The sequence below is a fragment of the Sciurus vulgaris genome, assembly GCF_902686455.1.
Source record: "Sciurus vulgaris genome assembly, chromosome: 5".
NCBI classification, from domain to species: Eukaryota; Metazoa; Chordata; class Mammalia; order Rodentia; family Sciuridae; genus Sciurus; species Sciurus vulgaris.
The window spans coordinates 80,812,935-80,831,281 of record NC_136465.1 but is presented as its reverse complement, the minus strand read 5'-3'; the positions used below and the strand labels follow the sequence as shown (position 1 = coordinate 80,831,281).

The 18,347-nt window shown below is 39.9% G+C and overlaps 1 protein-coding gene across 4 annotated transcripts in view; it reads right to left on the bottom strand.

Annotated features, from left to right (window-relative positions):
* The window catches only part of ETV6 (ETS variant transcription factor 6), a 221,819-nt gene that overhangs the window by 40,573 nt on the left and 162,899 nt on the right, over positions 1-18,347 (bottom strand). For 2 of the 4 annotated variants that reach the window (XM_079140061.1, XM_079140058.1), the window contains one exon: positions 7,195-7,359. In XM_079140061.1, the coding sequence (XP_078996187.1) occupies positions 7,195-7,258 (64 nt within the window). In that variant the 5' untranslated portion in view covers positions 7,259-7,359. Of the gene's footprint in view, positions 1-7,194; positions 7,360-16,405; positions 16,514-17,134; positions 17,338-18,347 lie in introns of all 4 variants that reach the window. The other 2 variants (XM_079140059.1, XM_079140060.1) reach the window with 2 other exon arrangements.

The window sequence follows — 18,347 nt, the reverse complement described above, 5'->3', positions numbered from 1 at the left end:
CATTGACTAAATGCCGATTCATACAGGCACTTCTAGTTACAGTCATCTATTTCCAAGGTCCCCCTCATTCACAGTCATAGCATCAATCTCTTCTTTTTTAAGGTTTTTCAAGTCCTCCTCCCCTCTTTTTGTCCTCATCCCCTCTGGGTCTTGTTCTGCCTCTCTTGCCTCTTCACAGTCAGACTTCCTAGAGGAGCTGCCAACTCTTGCTCTCTCTGCTTACTTTCTATTCTGGTTTCTCCTCTAACCCTTCCCCAAACGGGACCTCCTGAAGCTATCTCTCTGCTGTCAAAGGGCAATGCTTGGTACCTGGAACTGCTTGGCTTCCCAGCAAACATCATCATCAGGAATCACTACCTCCCTCCTCTTAAAAAAACTCTGAGGCTACACAGAGTCCTACTTCTACTTTCTTCCCTCACCTCTGCTCTTCCTCCATCTCCAACCCTTTAATATGAAGGTTCCCCAGGGCTCTCACTGACCTTTCTTCTTGGCCAATCTTGTCTGCTCCCACGGCTTCAACCGGCCTATACTAAATCTGTTCCTGACAGGAATGTCTTCTGAACTGCAGGACCACATTCATTTAACTCTGGGTTGTCACACAGGCTCCACAAAGTTCATGTGTCAGACACAAAAATCTTTACAAACTAGAAAGGGTTCCCTAGTTTGGTAAATGCTCAGTTAGTTCATTAGGCCAGAAACTTGGGAGTAATTCTTAACTCTCCTCTCTCTTTTTTCTAACATCCAGTCACTAAGACCTATAGACAGCCTTCTAAATATTCTTGGAATCACTCCCTTCTCTCTATTGGAGCAACTTAGTTCAAGTCGCCATCACTGTTCCTCCAGCCAAATAGACTGGTCCACCTTCACCTCTCATCTCTGTACCTTGCCAGGCTAGTCCTCTGATTAAAATCCTGCTAACACTTTGCAAAGCTCTGTGCAATCTACTGAAGAAAAAATGACTGACTAGGTGAATGGTTGTCAAGTTGCAGTGTATTCCATTATGTTTACCCTCCCTGAGTTTGCCTGGCTAGTCCTATATAGGAGGTGTTTGGGGATTTCCAGTTTTACTATTATAAATAGAATTGCTAAGGGCATCATTTTATTTTTTGCCCATTATTGGATGATTTCCTGGGGATATTTTCTTAGGAATGGAACTATCAGTGAAAGGGTATGATTAATTTTAAAATTCTCATTATACACTGCTTGTTCTCAGAAGGCTTGGGCCAATGTTCAGTGTCATCTGCAATCTTCGAAGAGCCTCTCCCTTGCGGTTCTACCACTTCTCACTTTTCAAGTTTAGTAGATTTAAAGTAGAACCTTTCAACATTGGTAAATTTGCATTTTTCAGGTGATGATTTGCTATGAACATAAACTCATAGGAAGATTATCTAAAGTAACACATTCTTAAATTTGCAAACAATTCTCCATTCTCTTTCATTTTTATTCAGAGATTTTTGGTTTCCTTCTGACCAATTCTTAAAAGAGGCATGCCTGGTGTGGGAGGGATATTTTTCAGAAGCATCAGAAAATTCTCTCTGCTGGGTCTTTCCTGCCTGTGACAGGCTCAGGATGAAGTCCCCTGCATCTCATCACAAATTCAACAGTGAGAACAACAGTGCAGTCACAGGCCAAGGGGGATCCCACTGGTGGCCAAAACATGACCATTCTTGTAATGGAACTGCTTGGCTTTTCAACTCTGCTTGATCCTAGTTTCTAAGCATTTCATTCAACTCATTTTTGTAGGTTAATTGAATTACAAACTTTTTATTCAATATGGAGTGTCTTCTGTGAGCATAAAAATAAATTAGTCCTTTGCTTAGGAGCAAATATTTGAAATTTATCTTCAGATCTATGTCTTTGACACAGAGATCCTGAAGAGAAGAAGACAGAATACAGATACAATAAAAAAAATTACCTTGAGCTGGATATAGAATATAAGGTAAGATTAATAGTGAGCTATTGAGAAAATAGAAATATTGTGAAATAATTATGTGCTTTATTAAAGGACGTGCCGAGTGGTTTGTTTCATTTGGTCTCATGACATCACTATGTGACAGAAGGATCAGTTACCACCACCATTTCACAAATAGGACAAGTGAAGGGCTGAAAATTAAATGACTTTCCCATAAGTGACTTCTTTAAGCATTTCTCTGATGTGTCATACACATTTTTTTTTTCTTTTTGCTGTTTGTTCAAAGACAGTATGAGAAGAAAGAGCTGACTCTGGTGTCTTCACTCAAGGGTCATAGCTGTGACAGCTCCCACATTTCTGGGCTATAATTCCCCTTCTGTGATCTGGATCCATGGATTCTCTGACTTAATTCTAAAGCAGCCAGAAGACATAGCCATTTAACTTAGCAAACTACCTACCACTGGCTTAACAGAAATTTAGTTCAAGGAACTATCTAGAGATGACTAGTATTTTCAGATTAACTTTGAAATGGGAATTAACTGTATTCATGAATATAAGCAAAGTATATTTCCAAAGACAAAGGTTCTGGTGGATTGACAAGAGAAGGAATAATTTGCAAAATCACTCTCTGGTATACTAAAAAAACTGCGAATTTTAGTAGACTAAAATTTCCAATGTGTTTTGAAACCTCCAATAAACTTTTAAAATTGAATTGAAGGAATTTTGAAAATATGGTTCTTCCCCTTTTTTAGCAATGAATTAAATTGATACTAACTTGGGGGGTTTTGTTCTTATAAAATGATGGGTATATAAATCCATTTCACCTGAATGCCCTACAAATGGATAACTCTAAATAAGCATGGATATGAATATTAACTTGTCTGTTTCCTCTTATTAATGTATTTTCTCAGAGTCCCAAAACAGTCCTGTAACCATATACCTCTCTGAATTCAAATCACTCCACAACCATTTAATTGTGTGTTAACTATCTAGTAGCTCAAGGATGAGGAAAAATTATTCTGTTTAGGTGAGGGTTTTACAAAATTGGAATCCTTTCACACTTATTTTTTAGCTTTGCAAGTATTATAAGCTTGTTATCTTATTATATCCTCTGATCAGGAGACCATTCCAAAAAGACCCCATTTATCTTCAATTGTGACACCCTCAGTTTAGAGACCAAGTAGCTATTTAAAGCACAACCCAAGTGCTCCCTGTTTTATTGTAGGGGTGGGAAAGGAGGACTCTTGTCCTGACAAAAATAAGTATAATTTATTAAAATGACCAAATAGTATGGTACACAGCAATGAGAGAAGATGTTGTATTTGAACTTAAGGTATACTCATATTTCAGGCAATGATAATGCATGGAATCAGTTCTCTTCTCTACAATGCAGATGAGTTAGGAGAGCACAGCTTTGGGAAAGGCAGGGTAGGAAACAAGGCTGGGTGGAAAATATGGTCATTTCTATATGTGGTGGGGCCACCGGTACTTTGGTTTTATTCCAGTAGTGCTACAATTGTGAGAAGCTATTCCCAACTCTGATTAGGTAGCAAAAAAACATTCAAAGAGTAAAAAAGAAAACAGGAAAAAATTGGGCAAAGTATATGTTTTACAAGGTGATTAGGTGGAAGGAGACTGCCTGGAGGGTGGGAGGTCCTACTGTTTACTAAAAGCTTGACACCGCTTCAGTGTTGAAGTTGGGTCAAACTGTCAATAGCTGAAGGGAGCTGAAGACATACGTGGTCAAAACTCCATTTTATAGATGAAGAAACTAAAGTCAAATGAAGTGATGTGATTTATGAAAAGCCAGGAGGAGAACCCAGGACACTGGGTGTCTACTACGCCAAACAGCTAAAGTAGAAAGCCCACATGAGAAGAAACAATGGCAAATGTTCCGTCTGAGAAAGAAAAAAGATTTTCTACCCAAACCCTGTCTCTTGCCTGAAGAGAGCACTGGTGCCTACATCACACCTCATCTGGCTGGCCGGGGCTGTTGGTCACTTCACAAGTGGCTCTTCTCTACATGTCTTTGTTCTGTCCTTCAGAGCCTCAGATGATACTCCTTTGCACTCTGTTAAGCTTTCTTGTAGCCCTTACTGACAGGTGTCACTTTGCAATTCTGTCCATAGTTTTCTGGCTGATGCTTTAATTAAATTAACCACAGTATAAATTCACCTTTATCCCAACTCACAATAGTCTACCTACTGGGGACAATACTCTTATTATACCCAGCTCTGACTTTGTTCCTCTTTCACATTTCTGGTTGCAGGACAAGACATGTCTTCTTTCTCTTTCTTTTCTGCCTACTCCCAAATGAACTCTTTCCACGACTTCCAAATCAGCTCCCCACCATAGCTGACCATGTTGTGCCTGAAGCACTATTGCCTGGGTCTCACGAATCCCATTCTGGACTTCACTGTCTTGCATTAGAATTACAGCACTCTCCCTAGCTTTCCTGCTTGTAGTGACTGTGACCCAGTGAATCTACCCTCTGCACTGATGGCAAATATCTGTCCCAAAGGGAAACCTCCAATCAGATCATTCTCTTGACCGAACTTTCCAGCAGTCTCCCATCATCTACGGAATGAGATCCAATCTTCTTCACCTGGGCTTTTAAGGCACACTCAAGCTGGGTCATCATTCCACCAATATTTAGTGAATGCCAAATGAATGTCATGACCTGTGCTAGGTAGTGCAGAACAAAATCCCTGACCACACTGAATTTTTCTACTCTAGAGGACAGATATGGGGTAGAAACCAGTCAAGTATATACTCTGTGTGCCTGGGTATGAGGGGCACTGAAGCAGATAATTCTCTGGGATAAAAGAGGAATGGCACCTAACCCAGACTGAGAAGGAACAAGATCCTAGGGATATAGGGTTTGTGAGTCAAGTCAAGCTTTCCAGGAGAAAGTCACACAACTTGAAATGTGAGAAGGAAATTAGACAAGTGAGAGGAGGGATGATGAGTGACAGTGCAGGGTTTTCAAATGGAGAATGCAGCATGTGCCACCTTATCTATGAACTCCTCATCCTGCAAAACTGGCATATCAACCTTCTCGACACCCTTTCTTATTTCCCTCTTGTCTATCTTTCCAAGTTTTCAAAGTCCAGCTCCATTGCCGTACCCTTGAGCTTCACTTAATAATCTATCTAGACCTCCATACTGCTGTTTGCAGAGTTGCTCTGTGAACACTCATGGAATGAATTTCTACTGCTACCCACCTATCTGTGAACTGTAGTACCTTGTGTCTGGACTAGGTCACTGGTCTTAGCTGGCCTTCTTGTCTCCTGCCTCTTCATGAGTAGACTTCTTCTTTTTTAACCATCACTCAAATCTATGGACGAATCCTGCTCCAATATCCTCCGCCTGCTCAATTCCACCCATCCTTCATGTTCCAGACCAACTCCATTTCTTTTCTCATGTGACCCATTCCTATCTGCTCCTCTCCCTTCTCCGGCTGTCTTTGGTCTTTAGGGTCAATTACAATTCTGCCTCTTTAACTGGACAGTAACTTCTTTGGGAGCAGGGCCATATTCCACATGGTCTGTCCCAGCAAAGACTTGACAGAGTGGCAAGGAACCACTAACTGGTTTCACATATCTTTATTCAAAGCTTTGAGAAGAGAGAACCAAATTACATAAAGAAAAACTGAGAGGTCAAACTGGGGAGGAAGACAGACCCACAATAAAGATGAGCATGTGAACTATGATGCAGGGGAAATTTACAGGGACTTGGGAGGAAGTCTTGCCCAGGGTCCAAGTCAAATCCAGTCAAAACACACCACTGCATTTTTCTTCTTTGTTTTTGCATTTGTTTTACACAAGTGGTTTCACTGGAACACTGAAGAGGTTAGGGGGTTTTGCCTTCAAATATGTAACTTTGCCTCTTTGAGTATAACACTACTGAGTTTCCATTGGAACAGAAAAGGGAAGTATTTTGCAACAAATTCAAAGAACTACTTAGGATAGTTTTATTTATATATATGGTTGTTTATAGTCTTCTTGTTCGGAGATCACTAACCCCCCAAAAAAATCAATGATTTTAGGCAAAATGTTTCTAGTATGCTTGAGTCCCTGATAAAACCTTAAAAATTACCTGTTTCCAGAGACGTAAACTTTCAAATTTCAATAACATCAACACTTGGGGGAAAACTTCCCCTTTTAGCATTTCTTCATACAAACAGGCAGCAGCAATTGGGAAAAGAAGGAGATAGTATTCTACTCTATAGTTTTATCTCACCCCCCAAAATGGGGACATTTCCTAACATCAGTTTATTTATTTCTGGCAGGCCTCCAGAGATATATAGGGTTGAATGTACTTAGGGGTTATACCACAATTTCATGCAGGATCTTTGCCCTATGCCAAGGAATAAAAGGGACTCTCCCAGGCAACTCACGTGGAAGTTGGGTCTACAAGGCAGCTCAACAGGATGAGGGCCTTTTGGTGCTTCGATAACGGGCCCCACAGGAGAATGACCTGAGATGGAAGTTCCCCTTTGATATGTGCAGTCTCCAGACAGCTATTTTCTCCATATACATGAAGTGGGAGAAATAAAATTGAGAAGCAAATCTGAGGTCTTATTCACATCAGCAACCTGCAAATGCTTGTTATTGAATTCAACCTTCTAATGTCATTCTAGGAGCCCATAATTTGACAAATCTTCCTAGTTAGATAGGCTCTAGGACACATCAACTTTTATCTTCCAGGATTTCTACAAGTCTTACTTCAAAACATGTCAGCACTCCACAGTCAATCATTCGAGGCCCTTTGACTTATTGCTAAACTTGCTTTGGCTGCTAGGATCTCCACATTCCCCAGATCTTACCTTCAGTTCTCTCATTCCTATTTCCTTCCTGTTCCCTCTGCCCCAGCAATGCCCATGTCCCTTCCTTTCTTGTCTGTTTTTAAATGAGCAGTTCACAACCCATACTCTTTCTTAGCCATCTCTTAAAGTCTTCAGAATCAGGGGCCAGGTAGATGCGAGGACAGGAATGGCATTTTCTTTTTCATTTGGTGGCACAACTAGATCCCTTAAGTTCCAATGTCAGAAGTTCATAAGTGGATTACCTCTTCTAACCTTAAGTCTCCCCTTGATCTGGAAACTTCTCCCCTAAAACTGGCTTAAGTCAGTGGAATCTTCCTTCTGTGAAAGAGTTATTGTCATTTGCCTATGATGACCTACTGTGGAGGTTCTGTGGGTGGGATGAGTGGTAGCAAACACGAACTGCTGACTTACAGATTTTCCATGTGGAGCCCATCTGAAAAGTCCAGACTCTCACCTGAATGAGGAGATCGATAGCGGAAGTCCTCTTTGGTCAGCAGCAGGAGCGCTTTACCATTCATTTCGAATGTGTTGCTGTCAATTGGCCTTAAAGAAACTCATTTTTCAGCCCACTTGAGCCACTGGGCTACGTCATCCCTGCTCCAGTAGATTGGCTGCAAGCCTGTTGGAGAGAAAGCAGGGCAGAGAGAGAGAGAGAAGAAAAGGTCTTGTCAGTTAGACATCTGGAATAAGGAATAAAAGATCTCTGAAGAGTTAACAAAACTGAGTATGTCTCAAGAGCTCTTAGTTCAAGTCCTAGGTAAAACTCTGGCTTCCTAAGTGCTGTTGGATTATTATTATTATTATTAATTTTTTTTTTTTTTAGAGGAAACCTGTCCCCTCCCTTTTCATGTGTCTGAGGGGATGGTAGGTCTTAGAGACCTGCCCCGGGGCTATGTTAATTACAGATTTGTCCTAAGGAGCCCAAGGTAACCCAGGGGCACAGAGTTAAGACAAACTTCAACATGCTTTCAATGGATCTTAGAATAGGAGCTGATCTGACTGTAGCCCAGTGCCTTTTTGAAGTGAGAATGTTCCAGAGCTGGCCTTGACCTTCCAGAGCTGCCAAATAATGAAGTGTTCCCTGAAAACTCTTCCAGGAAGAAAGACTTACTCAGTCCCTGGGAAACCATCAGGCTAGCCTCTGGGAATAAGAGGGCAAGGTAAGGATGAAAGATCTTTAGCCTTTTTATTGGACTTGCTGATGTCAGAGTTTCCTGGGGAGGTCCTTTTGAGAAGGATCAGAAGAGGGTGGTGGGAAGTCTGGAGCTGAGGCCCACGGTGGCTCAGGTTGGGTCTCTGGGAATCTGACTGGGAGTCTTATATTTTTATATTATTTTGCTGCTGTGGGAAACCTATGTCATTCAAGTGATTAGAACAGTGGTTCCCAAAGTTTGAACTAAAGGACCTCTTAGGGTTCCCAAGACCTTTTTAGGGTATCTATGTAGTACAAGGTCTTTTCTTAATAATATTAAGAGATTCTTTGCCTCTTTCTCTCTTTTTCCTGACCAGATAGTGGAATGTTTTAGTGGCTACATGACAAGTGATACTGCAACAGAATGAATGCAGAAGATATGAGAATTTAGTTATCTTCTATTAAGCTAAATATTAAAGCAACTCATAAAAATGTACACTGCTACTTTTTGCATTAATTTTCTTTTATTTTAGAAAATATTTTAAAAAATATATCTATATTAATGTATACTTGGCTTATTCTTTTTCGATGTTAATAAGTATTTTTAAAATTCTGTTTTAGTTTATAATATGGCAAATATAGATAAGATATAATTCACATGAGCAAAAGTTCTTGGGGGTCTTAAATAATTTTAAGAATTGAAGGGAGTTCTGACAGCAAAAATTTCAGAACCACTGGGTCAACAACAGGGTTTCATTCTCTAAAATCATGTTATGACTCAGTAGTTTAAGCAGAGAACATGGAATCAATGTTTACTAAGAGAAGATTTAGTCTCTCAATGTAAGTTACTTAAACTTCCTAAGGAGACTCCCTGAGTGTGTTGTAAAAGTGTCCTTCAGTTAGATCCTGGAAAGAATCACCTTTTATCCTAAAATAGGCATGGAATATCCTTTCAAAGAATGATAGTTGGAGTCCTCTGACTCTATGGAAGTCCACTTAAAGCCAGGCCATCCTGTGAGGCACCAGTAAAGAACTACTGGGTCTCAGAATCACTGGAGACAGGCATTTAAGAGTTTTTCTTGTGTGTGTGGGGGGGTATATTTTTCACATGGAAAAAAAAAAAACAATAGCATTATAGAATCATAAATAGTATGTGATTGCTTTGTGACCTTTAATCTAAACATAGCCACTAAAGGATTCAAAGTTTCGATTTTGACTGTTGACTGAGCCAGAAAGCAATACCTCTAAACGGTCCACGGATACAGTAGGAGCCTGGCTCTTTACAGTGACCTTGAAAGTATCTACTGGGAATCACAGTGAAGTGGCAGCCAGCTCATCAAAGTCTTTATTTTGAGCTAATAAAAACCTCCAACCATACTTCCTACTGTCAATGGTGTCCCCTATGAATAGGAGCAGCACGGTGATTAGCTGTTACATGTCTACTTTCCTCTCCTTCACATGAGGAGCAGGAACACAGTGGCCATTAAGGGACGAGTGGCAAGTCCAGTCAAGCTTGGCCTAGGAAAGCCCCTGGTGGAGAGAGGGCCAGAGAACAGAGGATGCTCAGGCAAGCAGGGGAAAGCATGGGGTAGCTTGTTGGAAGTGCCAGTGCCAAAGCAAATACAGAACTGAATCCTGCATGGGAGGGGAAATGAAAGCAAAATGCTGAAGTTTCTGCAGAGGACACACTGAGATGGAGAGAGGCGGGAGAAGGGGAGTGGGGGGATGCAAGTAGTAATTTGAGGTTCTTTATATTCTATGGAAGAAAATACTCATGAGTAATCTTTTCCCTAAATACAAGAAGAGTCACACACTGCAAACAGTGCTGCCGGTTAAGAACAACTGTTTCTCTTCTCACTTCCCCATTAATTGCTCCACAAGCCCAGCCCTTGGGGCAACCAGGGCCCTAACTGGGTGGAAAGCCCTCACCAGGAACCCACCTGAGGTTCAATGGGACCCAGCAAGTTACAGAGAATACTTGGCAATCCTAGGAGTTTTACAAAAGTGACCCTGATGGAGCAATCTACCTGCTCGAGGCCACTCAATAAATGGATCAGTCAAATGCTCTTCCATTAGCATAAAGAGATGGTGGACAGTTCACTGATCTTGTAAGAGGTCTGCTACACTTCAGGTAGTGCAAGTCAAGTCCCAGTGCGACTTCCTTTTTAATTCTACAGAATAAAAAGGTTTGGTATAGGATGTGCTTTGCAATTTTAATGGAGGAAAAAGAAGCCATTTCCTCAAACCTAAGGGCCTTGTGTGTTAACACAAGTGGAACAGAGATTAGTGTCTGGAGGCAAACTCCGGTCTAATCAGAACCATTTAATTTACTAAACAGTCATTTATTAAGCACTTTCATATACCTAGCACTGTTCTAATCACTTTATAAATATTAGTTCATTTAATTAAATGCTCACATAAGCCTTAAGATCGGGGCTCAGATTAGGAAACTGAGGCCCAACATATTTAAGGGATTTGCCCAAGGTTGTATGGCCCTAGTAACAAGATGAGCTGAGATTCCAGCCCAGGCAGTCTGATCCCAGGGTCTATTTTCTTATCCATCACACTATACATACTCATGCATTTCCCTTTCAAAAAAGACTGAACTGACTCATACCTAGTCAAGATTGAGATCCTTGGAGGCATTCTCAAGCTATTATCAGACTAGAAATACAGTGAAAAGGAAAATCTTTAGATCCTCAGAGAAATAGATACATAAATAGGAAGAGGAGGGAGGTGCAATGGGACTCTGCTTTTAATGCCTCCAGAAACAGAGTACTACTCTCCTGGGCTGCTTGTTCACAGGCACTTACTGCTCACAGCACTCAATTGCTTGGACTCTTCACATGACCTCAGAGCTGCTGACGGGACAGAGGCTGCCCGGGCAAGGTGAGAGATGAACAAGTATAACTTGTTGTTCAGTTGTCTCCTGAAACCTTGACTCAACAAAGTAAAAGAACATAGGTGCTAATGATTATTAGCTGGGTAGGGAGACACAGACACTGCATTGTTCTGCATCTATATACTAGTTCCTGTGCACATAACAAACCCGTGAAAGTCATTTACTAAGACCAGCATTTTTAATGTCAATTAATTTTCACAGACTGTTTGAGAAGAATTTTGTAGAGAGGAAATGAGCTGCTATGATTAAGAAAATCACTCCAAATTCCACCACACTTTTTTCCCATGGGGGTCAAGTCAAGTCATGGTATCATACCTTATGATACACACAGGCTCTTAAACTTTCTTGATATCTTCAATTCCACGTTCAAAGGGGGCAGCTGCATTCATCAGGGCAATTTTACCCTCATTTCAGACTTTGAGTTATGCTTATACTAATGATGGCAAGTGTGCTGGGAGTCAGAAGCCTGGATTTTATTCCCAGATTGTCCACTAATTAACATGTGATTCTGGGCAGGCTGCTCAGTTTCTCTCTGGCTCAGGGGCTTCATCTGCAAAATGAGGAGCTTAGAATATGGGATCACTATTTCCTTCGGGGTTTAATACAGTCAGTATGCTCCTATTTTGTTTGAATCTTAAAAACCAGAATACAAACTGCCAGGTCCTTAATTTTTCTGCAAAATTACTCCATGTTCATGATCATGACCCTGCGATTTTGTAACTTCCTGAAGAATCTTCTGAGTCATGGCAGACAGATTAGTGTTTAAGAGTGTCTTATATTTTCATTCTTTGAAAATTTGTAAGCCAGCCATAGCAATGATAAACAGAGCAGTTTACCTCTTTGGAGTTGATAAGACACTTCCCCATGTTACCAGCTTATGGAATTCCTGCAAAGCAGGTTAGATTCTCATGTCAGTTTAACAGATGAGGAATGGAGTCAGTAGATGTGGTCTGAGCAATTATCAGTTCAAGCTATTTTACTATAGTAGCCACTTAGCAAAATCATCCATTATCCCAAATCTTATGTATAAACAGGAATTTACTCTAGATTCTATGGGTAGGAGGGCAGAATCACAAAGTGAGAGAGACTGGAGATGATCCAAGATGGTCCAACTCCCACCCCATTTTAGTAAATAGGAAACTGAAGCCTGGAAAAGTTGATTAACTTGCCCGAGTGTCCTCTTTCCAACATCCCATGTTCTCTCCAAACCTGACTTGACGACACACAATTCTGTAACCCTTGACATAGTGAGGACAGCTATCACTTCCTTCCTTAGTCATTCTATCTTCAGATTAAGTGTATGGTTCAAATACAACCTCTGCATTACAGTTCTTAGACCCTCACCAAACTGCACACCTCCTGTGAGGATGCTGTTTGACAGACTTTCCGGCACAAAACACAGGAATAGGACTGCACCTTGCCACCTCTAAACATCCATCATATTAACTCTCAAGTAGCCTAACAGTAAGCACAAGAGTTTTCTGTGTGTTACACCACATCCATAACTCATTAATTCCCACAATAACCCTGTAAGGCAGGAATCATCACTATCCATGTTTACAAAGGAGAAAACTGGAGCACAGAGAAGTAAAGTGACTTTACCAAAGTTAAACAGCCAGGAAATGGAAAAGACAACATTTGAGCACACGTGGTCAGACTGAAAGTCCGTATTATTAACCACCTGCCTCTCTGTCTAAGCTTATTTGACATTTTGGCAGGACATAAAGCTAAATTCATAGACTTAAAAAAAAAAAAAAAAAAAAAAAAAAAAAAAAAGAAAATCTTTCACAGTGGTTAAGACTGCAGGCACCGAGCATCACATGGAATTTCTACTTCCCAACTGTGTGATCTCATACAAGTCACTTAACCTCTTTATGTCTCACTTGCTTCAACTGAAAAATAGGGAAAACTTTCAATATGTGAAGTAAGTACATTGAATCCTGATGAGATGGTTATCAAAATTTTGGATGACATAAAGCCAGTATAAGTACAGTCCTATAAATATAATGATGACATAAAAGATCTGCCCATATGTCCTACAGAGTGAGCATTTAATAAATATCAGCTATTGCTTTTCTTCAATTGTTATTACTGTGATCATGTTTACCTCACTCTAAGTTGTACATGTATACCTAGTACTTGGAGCCCAACTGCAAGAATGTACGTTAATCATTAGATATCATCATTCCAGTTTGTTGCAGTTCCTCTAGATCTGAATCTCTTTCTAGGATTATTTTTACTCTGTAGCTTTATGTCATCTGCAGCTTTGATAAGCATCTGCCACCTGAACAGGTCACTAACAAAGTACTAATCTGGGGGCACTCTGGTGACACACCAGCTGCCTCCTTTCAGATGGTCACTGATGAGATGATTGGGTCCCTTGCGGTAGAGTCCTTCTCTTATCAATCTACCTAAATAGTCTGGTATTTGGACTACATTTCCCAATCTTACTAATAAAACACCATTAGAAATTCAACAAAATGCTTTTCTGGTCTCCAGAAATACAACAACTATAAAAATGTATGGAACCTTACTGAAGCAGATGAGGATGGAGAGCAAGAGCAGGTGTCTGACTCCAGAGTGATACTTTCCCCTAAGTGCTTGTAACACAAAGGTTTGAAAATCTGTCCTGAATTTCATCTGGAAGTTCTATCAGCTCAGTTGTTTTACTCTTTCCAGTATCCCTTCCACTACCTTTCTATTTCCAGTACCCTTTCTAATTCTAATGTTAGGGAACAATGGTTCATCTTTTTTTTAGTACCTCTTCCATTTTCCACTCCCTTAAGGGTCACTGTCATGGGTGGCTTTCAGCCCTGTAAGTTCTCTACCCAGGGATGACATTTTCTGGGCTAAGAGCCTCAAAGTTACTTAAAAGACTTAGATTTGAATCCACCATCTTGAGCTTCAATTTCCTTGTGTCCGTGTGTATACTACCTGTTTCAGTCTGACCATCACTCTTCTTGGTGGAAGACAGGGAAGAAGAAGTTGGAAGTTCTGCTTTCTCTTTGCCTGTGTTAATGTGACCCCATGCGACCCCATCAGCAGATGATACCATGCCTATTCCTACCCTGCCCCACCACTCACGCTGCTCCTAAGTACCTCTCATAGTTTTCAGCGCACTTAGTTTTAATATTCTAGATCTAAGAAATCCTTTTTATTTTTCTTTTCAGTAACTTGTTTTTTTCACTCATTACATACATCTTTTTAAAAATCTGAGCTCATTAGACCGGTACAAAACAGTGGGAAGATAAGTTGGCATGATCTTTCTGGCAAACGACTGAGTGATATTTTAGGAGCCCAGTGAATGTTAACTTCTGAGAATCTACCTTAAAAAAAAAAAACTTTGTATACAGAAAAATCTTTCATGCACAAAGATGTTCATTGTTATTTTTAATATCATGGGTTATTTTTAATAGTGGAAAACTGGGAACATACATAAGGGACTAGTTAAGTAAACTATTAACAACATCTATGGTAAAAATTATGCAACCAATAATATAGCTTTTATAAAGAGTACGTATTCATATTGAAAACCAAAATAGTCATGTGTACTCATATGAGAAGCTAAAGTCATGCAAAGAACCATATTGTAATAAAATATAAAAATATTAACAGCAAATGTCACTCAATAGTAGAATTATAGGTGACACTATTTCTTTTAATTTCCCTGTTCTCTATATGAAACATGCATTGTTTTTATATTTTAAAAAACTACTTAAAAACAACTCATTAGAGACTGTGATACAGCCTCATCAGATTCTTTAGTTATCTTCTCCTCATTCCAATAAGTTATGTGGAGTTGAGGAGCCTGAGTTTCATTTTAGAGAGTGGTATGACTCTCCTGAGTTGTGATGCAGCATTTCAGGTCACTGGATCACAGGAACTTCTCTACACTTTTAAAATTTGCCATCTTTAAGTCAAGAAAACACACTTGGTCATATCTTTCATTTTCCTTCCCTAATTAATTCTAAGACGATGTTTTCATTTTTACCAAAACTTCCCATCATTTCTACTTTGTCAATCAATTCCTCATTTGTCAATCTTTTTTTTTAATTTGCTCTAATTAGTTGTACATGACAGTAGAATGCATTTATATATTTTGATAGATCATATATAGAGTGTAATCTCTCATTTTTCTGATTATACATATTGCAGAATCATATCTGTCAAGCAGTCATACATGTACATGAGGTAATAATGTATGAGTCCAAATTAGAAGTGCCTCTCACTGTCTCTTCTATATCCTGAGACATAAAATTGCTAATCCTTTTCCCCACATTTTTTATGGATGCATTAAAATTATACAAACTGATGGGATGTATTGTCACATAATTGTACAAGGGCACATTGTAACAATATAAAGTTGCTAATCTTTAGGCACACATATTAAGAATTAAAATGTGTGTGAATGTAGTTGAAGGGAGTTTCTCAGTGATTTCAAATGGGGCCAGGTACACGATGGTCCCTCGGTCCATTATTATTAGGCGACCCACCTCTGGGCTAAGTTCTGCAGCCTGTGACTACCACCCTTATCCTTTCACCACTTAATCCTGCTCTGGTTTAAAAAGTTAGGACATTTCAGATCTGTGCAGTTCAAAACATTACCATATCCATGTCAAATCAGCAACTCCTCTGTGAAGGAGCTAAAGCTGATACATTTGCAGAAGAAATTAAAACTCAGAGAGGTTGAGGAACTTGCCCAAGGTCACAATGAGTCTAGGACCAAAACTCCAGCTCATCTGTATCAGTTCAGTGAGCTTCCTCTGGGTCAAAGGAAATAATGGCTATAAAAGCCCCTTGTACTCTCAAATGCACTATAAAAATGTAAAGGATTAGGAAAAATAAATGATAAACTCAACTTCTCGTGGCAGGCCTAGTTTAGCTGTAGATCCTAAATACCTTGCTCAGAGAACATCTTCTGACCTCTGCAGAGGGGCTGCAGCAGACCCAGCTTACCAGAATTATTTTCCTCTGAAAGGAAACCAAGTATCTTCTGAGTCTTGGAGCTGCTTCCAGAGGATGCATCCCAAAGAGGTCCGGCAGCTCATCCTCTGGGTCTGTCTCTAACCTTGGATGTACTCTTTGATCAAAACTGCTTTCTGCACACAAACTCTGTCACTAGGGACTTGGAAGTTCCAAAACACTTCCTATTTTTGTCCTCAAGGTTACCCTGAATCTCAGCACTCAGTTTCCAAGTGGAGGCTGGAAAGTTATCCTCACATCAAATCCCCAAGAACAGGGATTCTTTATGCTAATGTTTAGATCTAAAGTCATATATGATTCTCTCAAATTATTTTTTCTTATAAACTTCATTTTGCAGATTTTCTGACTTAACCTCAATGGGGTTTGGGCAGAAAACCTGTTGATAGAAAAACTGGCCCATGGCTTGCAACTGACCCTCACACTACTTTCGAGATTCCTTCTCATTTCTGCTTTTGGATAGCAAGCCTGATGTTGTAAGAGACATGTGCAAATGGGGACAAGGATAGTTTTCACCTTCACAGGCAAATTTAAGTATGAAATGCAATAGTCCTTATAAAGCCCAGCACTGTACCAGATATGTGGTAGTGAGGCATGCATTTTGAGGGGTCAGGAAGAAAGCAGAGCCTAGAGAGCAGACTTGCCATGTACCTTGCCATGTATCTCAGGAGTCTGAACTACTTTCTGCTGCTCACTGGAGGGTCAGAAGCTGGAGCAGGGTTCTTGTCAACTGTTCGAAACTTATCATCAGGGCACAGGCTGGGAAAACAGGTCAAGAGGAGTCATAAACAATGACATGGAGTAAGAGGGTGGAAGAACAAAAGTTGAGTAGAAGCCCACTCAGGGCCCAGATAAGGAGAGGCAAGTGAAGTATTTGCACCATTTAAGGAGAACTTTTAACAACTTAGTAATTAAGATAAATAGTGACAGTTTAATAAAATACAGTCAACTTTACATAATCCATGGGTTCCATAACCATGGATTCAAACAACTGTGGATTGAAAATATTTTTAAAAAATTGAATCTATACAGATATTTTTCTTGTCTTTATTTTCTAAACAATACAGTACACCAAGGATTTATACAGCATTTACATTGTATTAATTACTGACAGGAATCAAGAGATATTTAAAAAGCATATGGAAGGATGCATGTAGATTATATGCAAATACTATGCTAAACTTGGATTTGGGTATCTGCAGGGGTCCTGGAACCAATCCTCCGCAGATACCAAGGGTTGATTATATTTTAAAAATTAAAAGCTAATGCAAAAAATTCATGAAGAACTAGGCATCAACAATTTAATTGAAGTCACTGAAAAGAGAGATGATGGGGAGGGTACAGTGGTAATGGAAAGCCGGGGATAGATCAGAGCAGTACCTCTCAACTTTCAGAAGCAAAGGATCCCTTTGAGAGTTCAGGGGAGCAATTAACCCTCTTTTGAAATGCATAGGCACAGGCTCAGAAATATCTGTCTTCGATTTCAACTTTTACAGACCACCTCAAGTTTATGCATGGATCATTGCAGAATCAATTTAGCATTTTTCAGCATCACATATGCAAATGCGTCTAACAGCATGTGCCTGTAATACAGTGCAAAAACAAGTTAGATTTAAGAAGAGAAATACATACACACATTTCTCCCAATATTTTGTGGGGAGGAAAACAGAAGAGAGAGACAGGCAGGAAAGGTGCCCTCTTCTCACTCTGAAGTGGGGAGAAGATGAAATTATAAAAGCTACTCTGGGGGCTGGGGAGATAACTCAGCTGGTAGAGTGCTTACCTTGCAAGCACAAGGCCCTAAGTTCGATCCCCAGTATAGCAAAAAAAAAAAAAAAAAAAAAAAGCTACTCTGGGTGTCATTTGAAAGTATACCTGACCTTAAATGGGGAATGTATGTTCCTTCCTTAGGTATATTAAAAACCATTGCTAACATACTGAAAGCTTTTATTCATACTAGTGAAGATTCATCACTGTAAATTTTCATCTATGAAGAGCGAGGCAATGTGACTGCACAAGGAGAGAGAATATTGGAAGAGGTGCTTCTAAAGCAAAGAGGCAAAAAGGGCAGAGTTTTCCACATTGCAGTGCAGAAAGTCACCAAATTTATGCCTACAAGAAGGTCAACTTTAAGAAGAATAAAAAAAAATTATGAAAATAAATATTAAGAGTTGGAAGTTTCTCAAACATATTTAGTGAGCAAATCAAAACTACTAGTAGAAGGCTGGTATGAAGGTGATTTTGGGGTACAGAGAACACAAAGATCCTGCTGGACGTGCATGATTCATAGAACATGGATGATGTACTAAGGGCTTCTGAATAAGAGAATGAATATCCTTTCTTTCTCCTCTTGCTCTTTTAAACCACACACAGATGATCTCTTGTGCCTGCCACAGACACAGTCTACAGAACATTTCTCTGCAAAGTATAACAAGAGTAAAACTCATTCTCATTCTGGACGGGGACCAGCTCAGCCCAATTGCTGGTATGGGAGAGGCTGCCCTTTGTGTGGTTCAGCTGCTCCTGTCCCCTTTCCTCCTGGGCTTCCCTTTATTCTTAGCAAATGTGAAAAAGCAAGCTGCCTTTTCTCAGG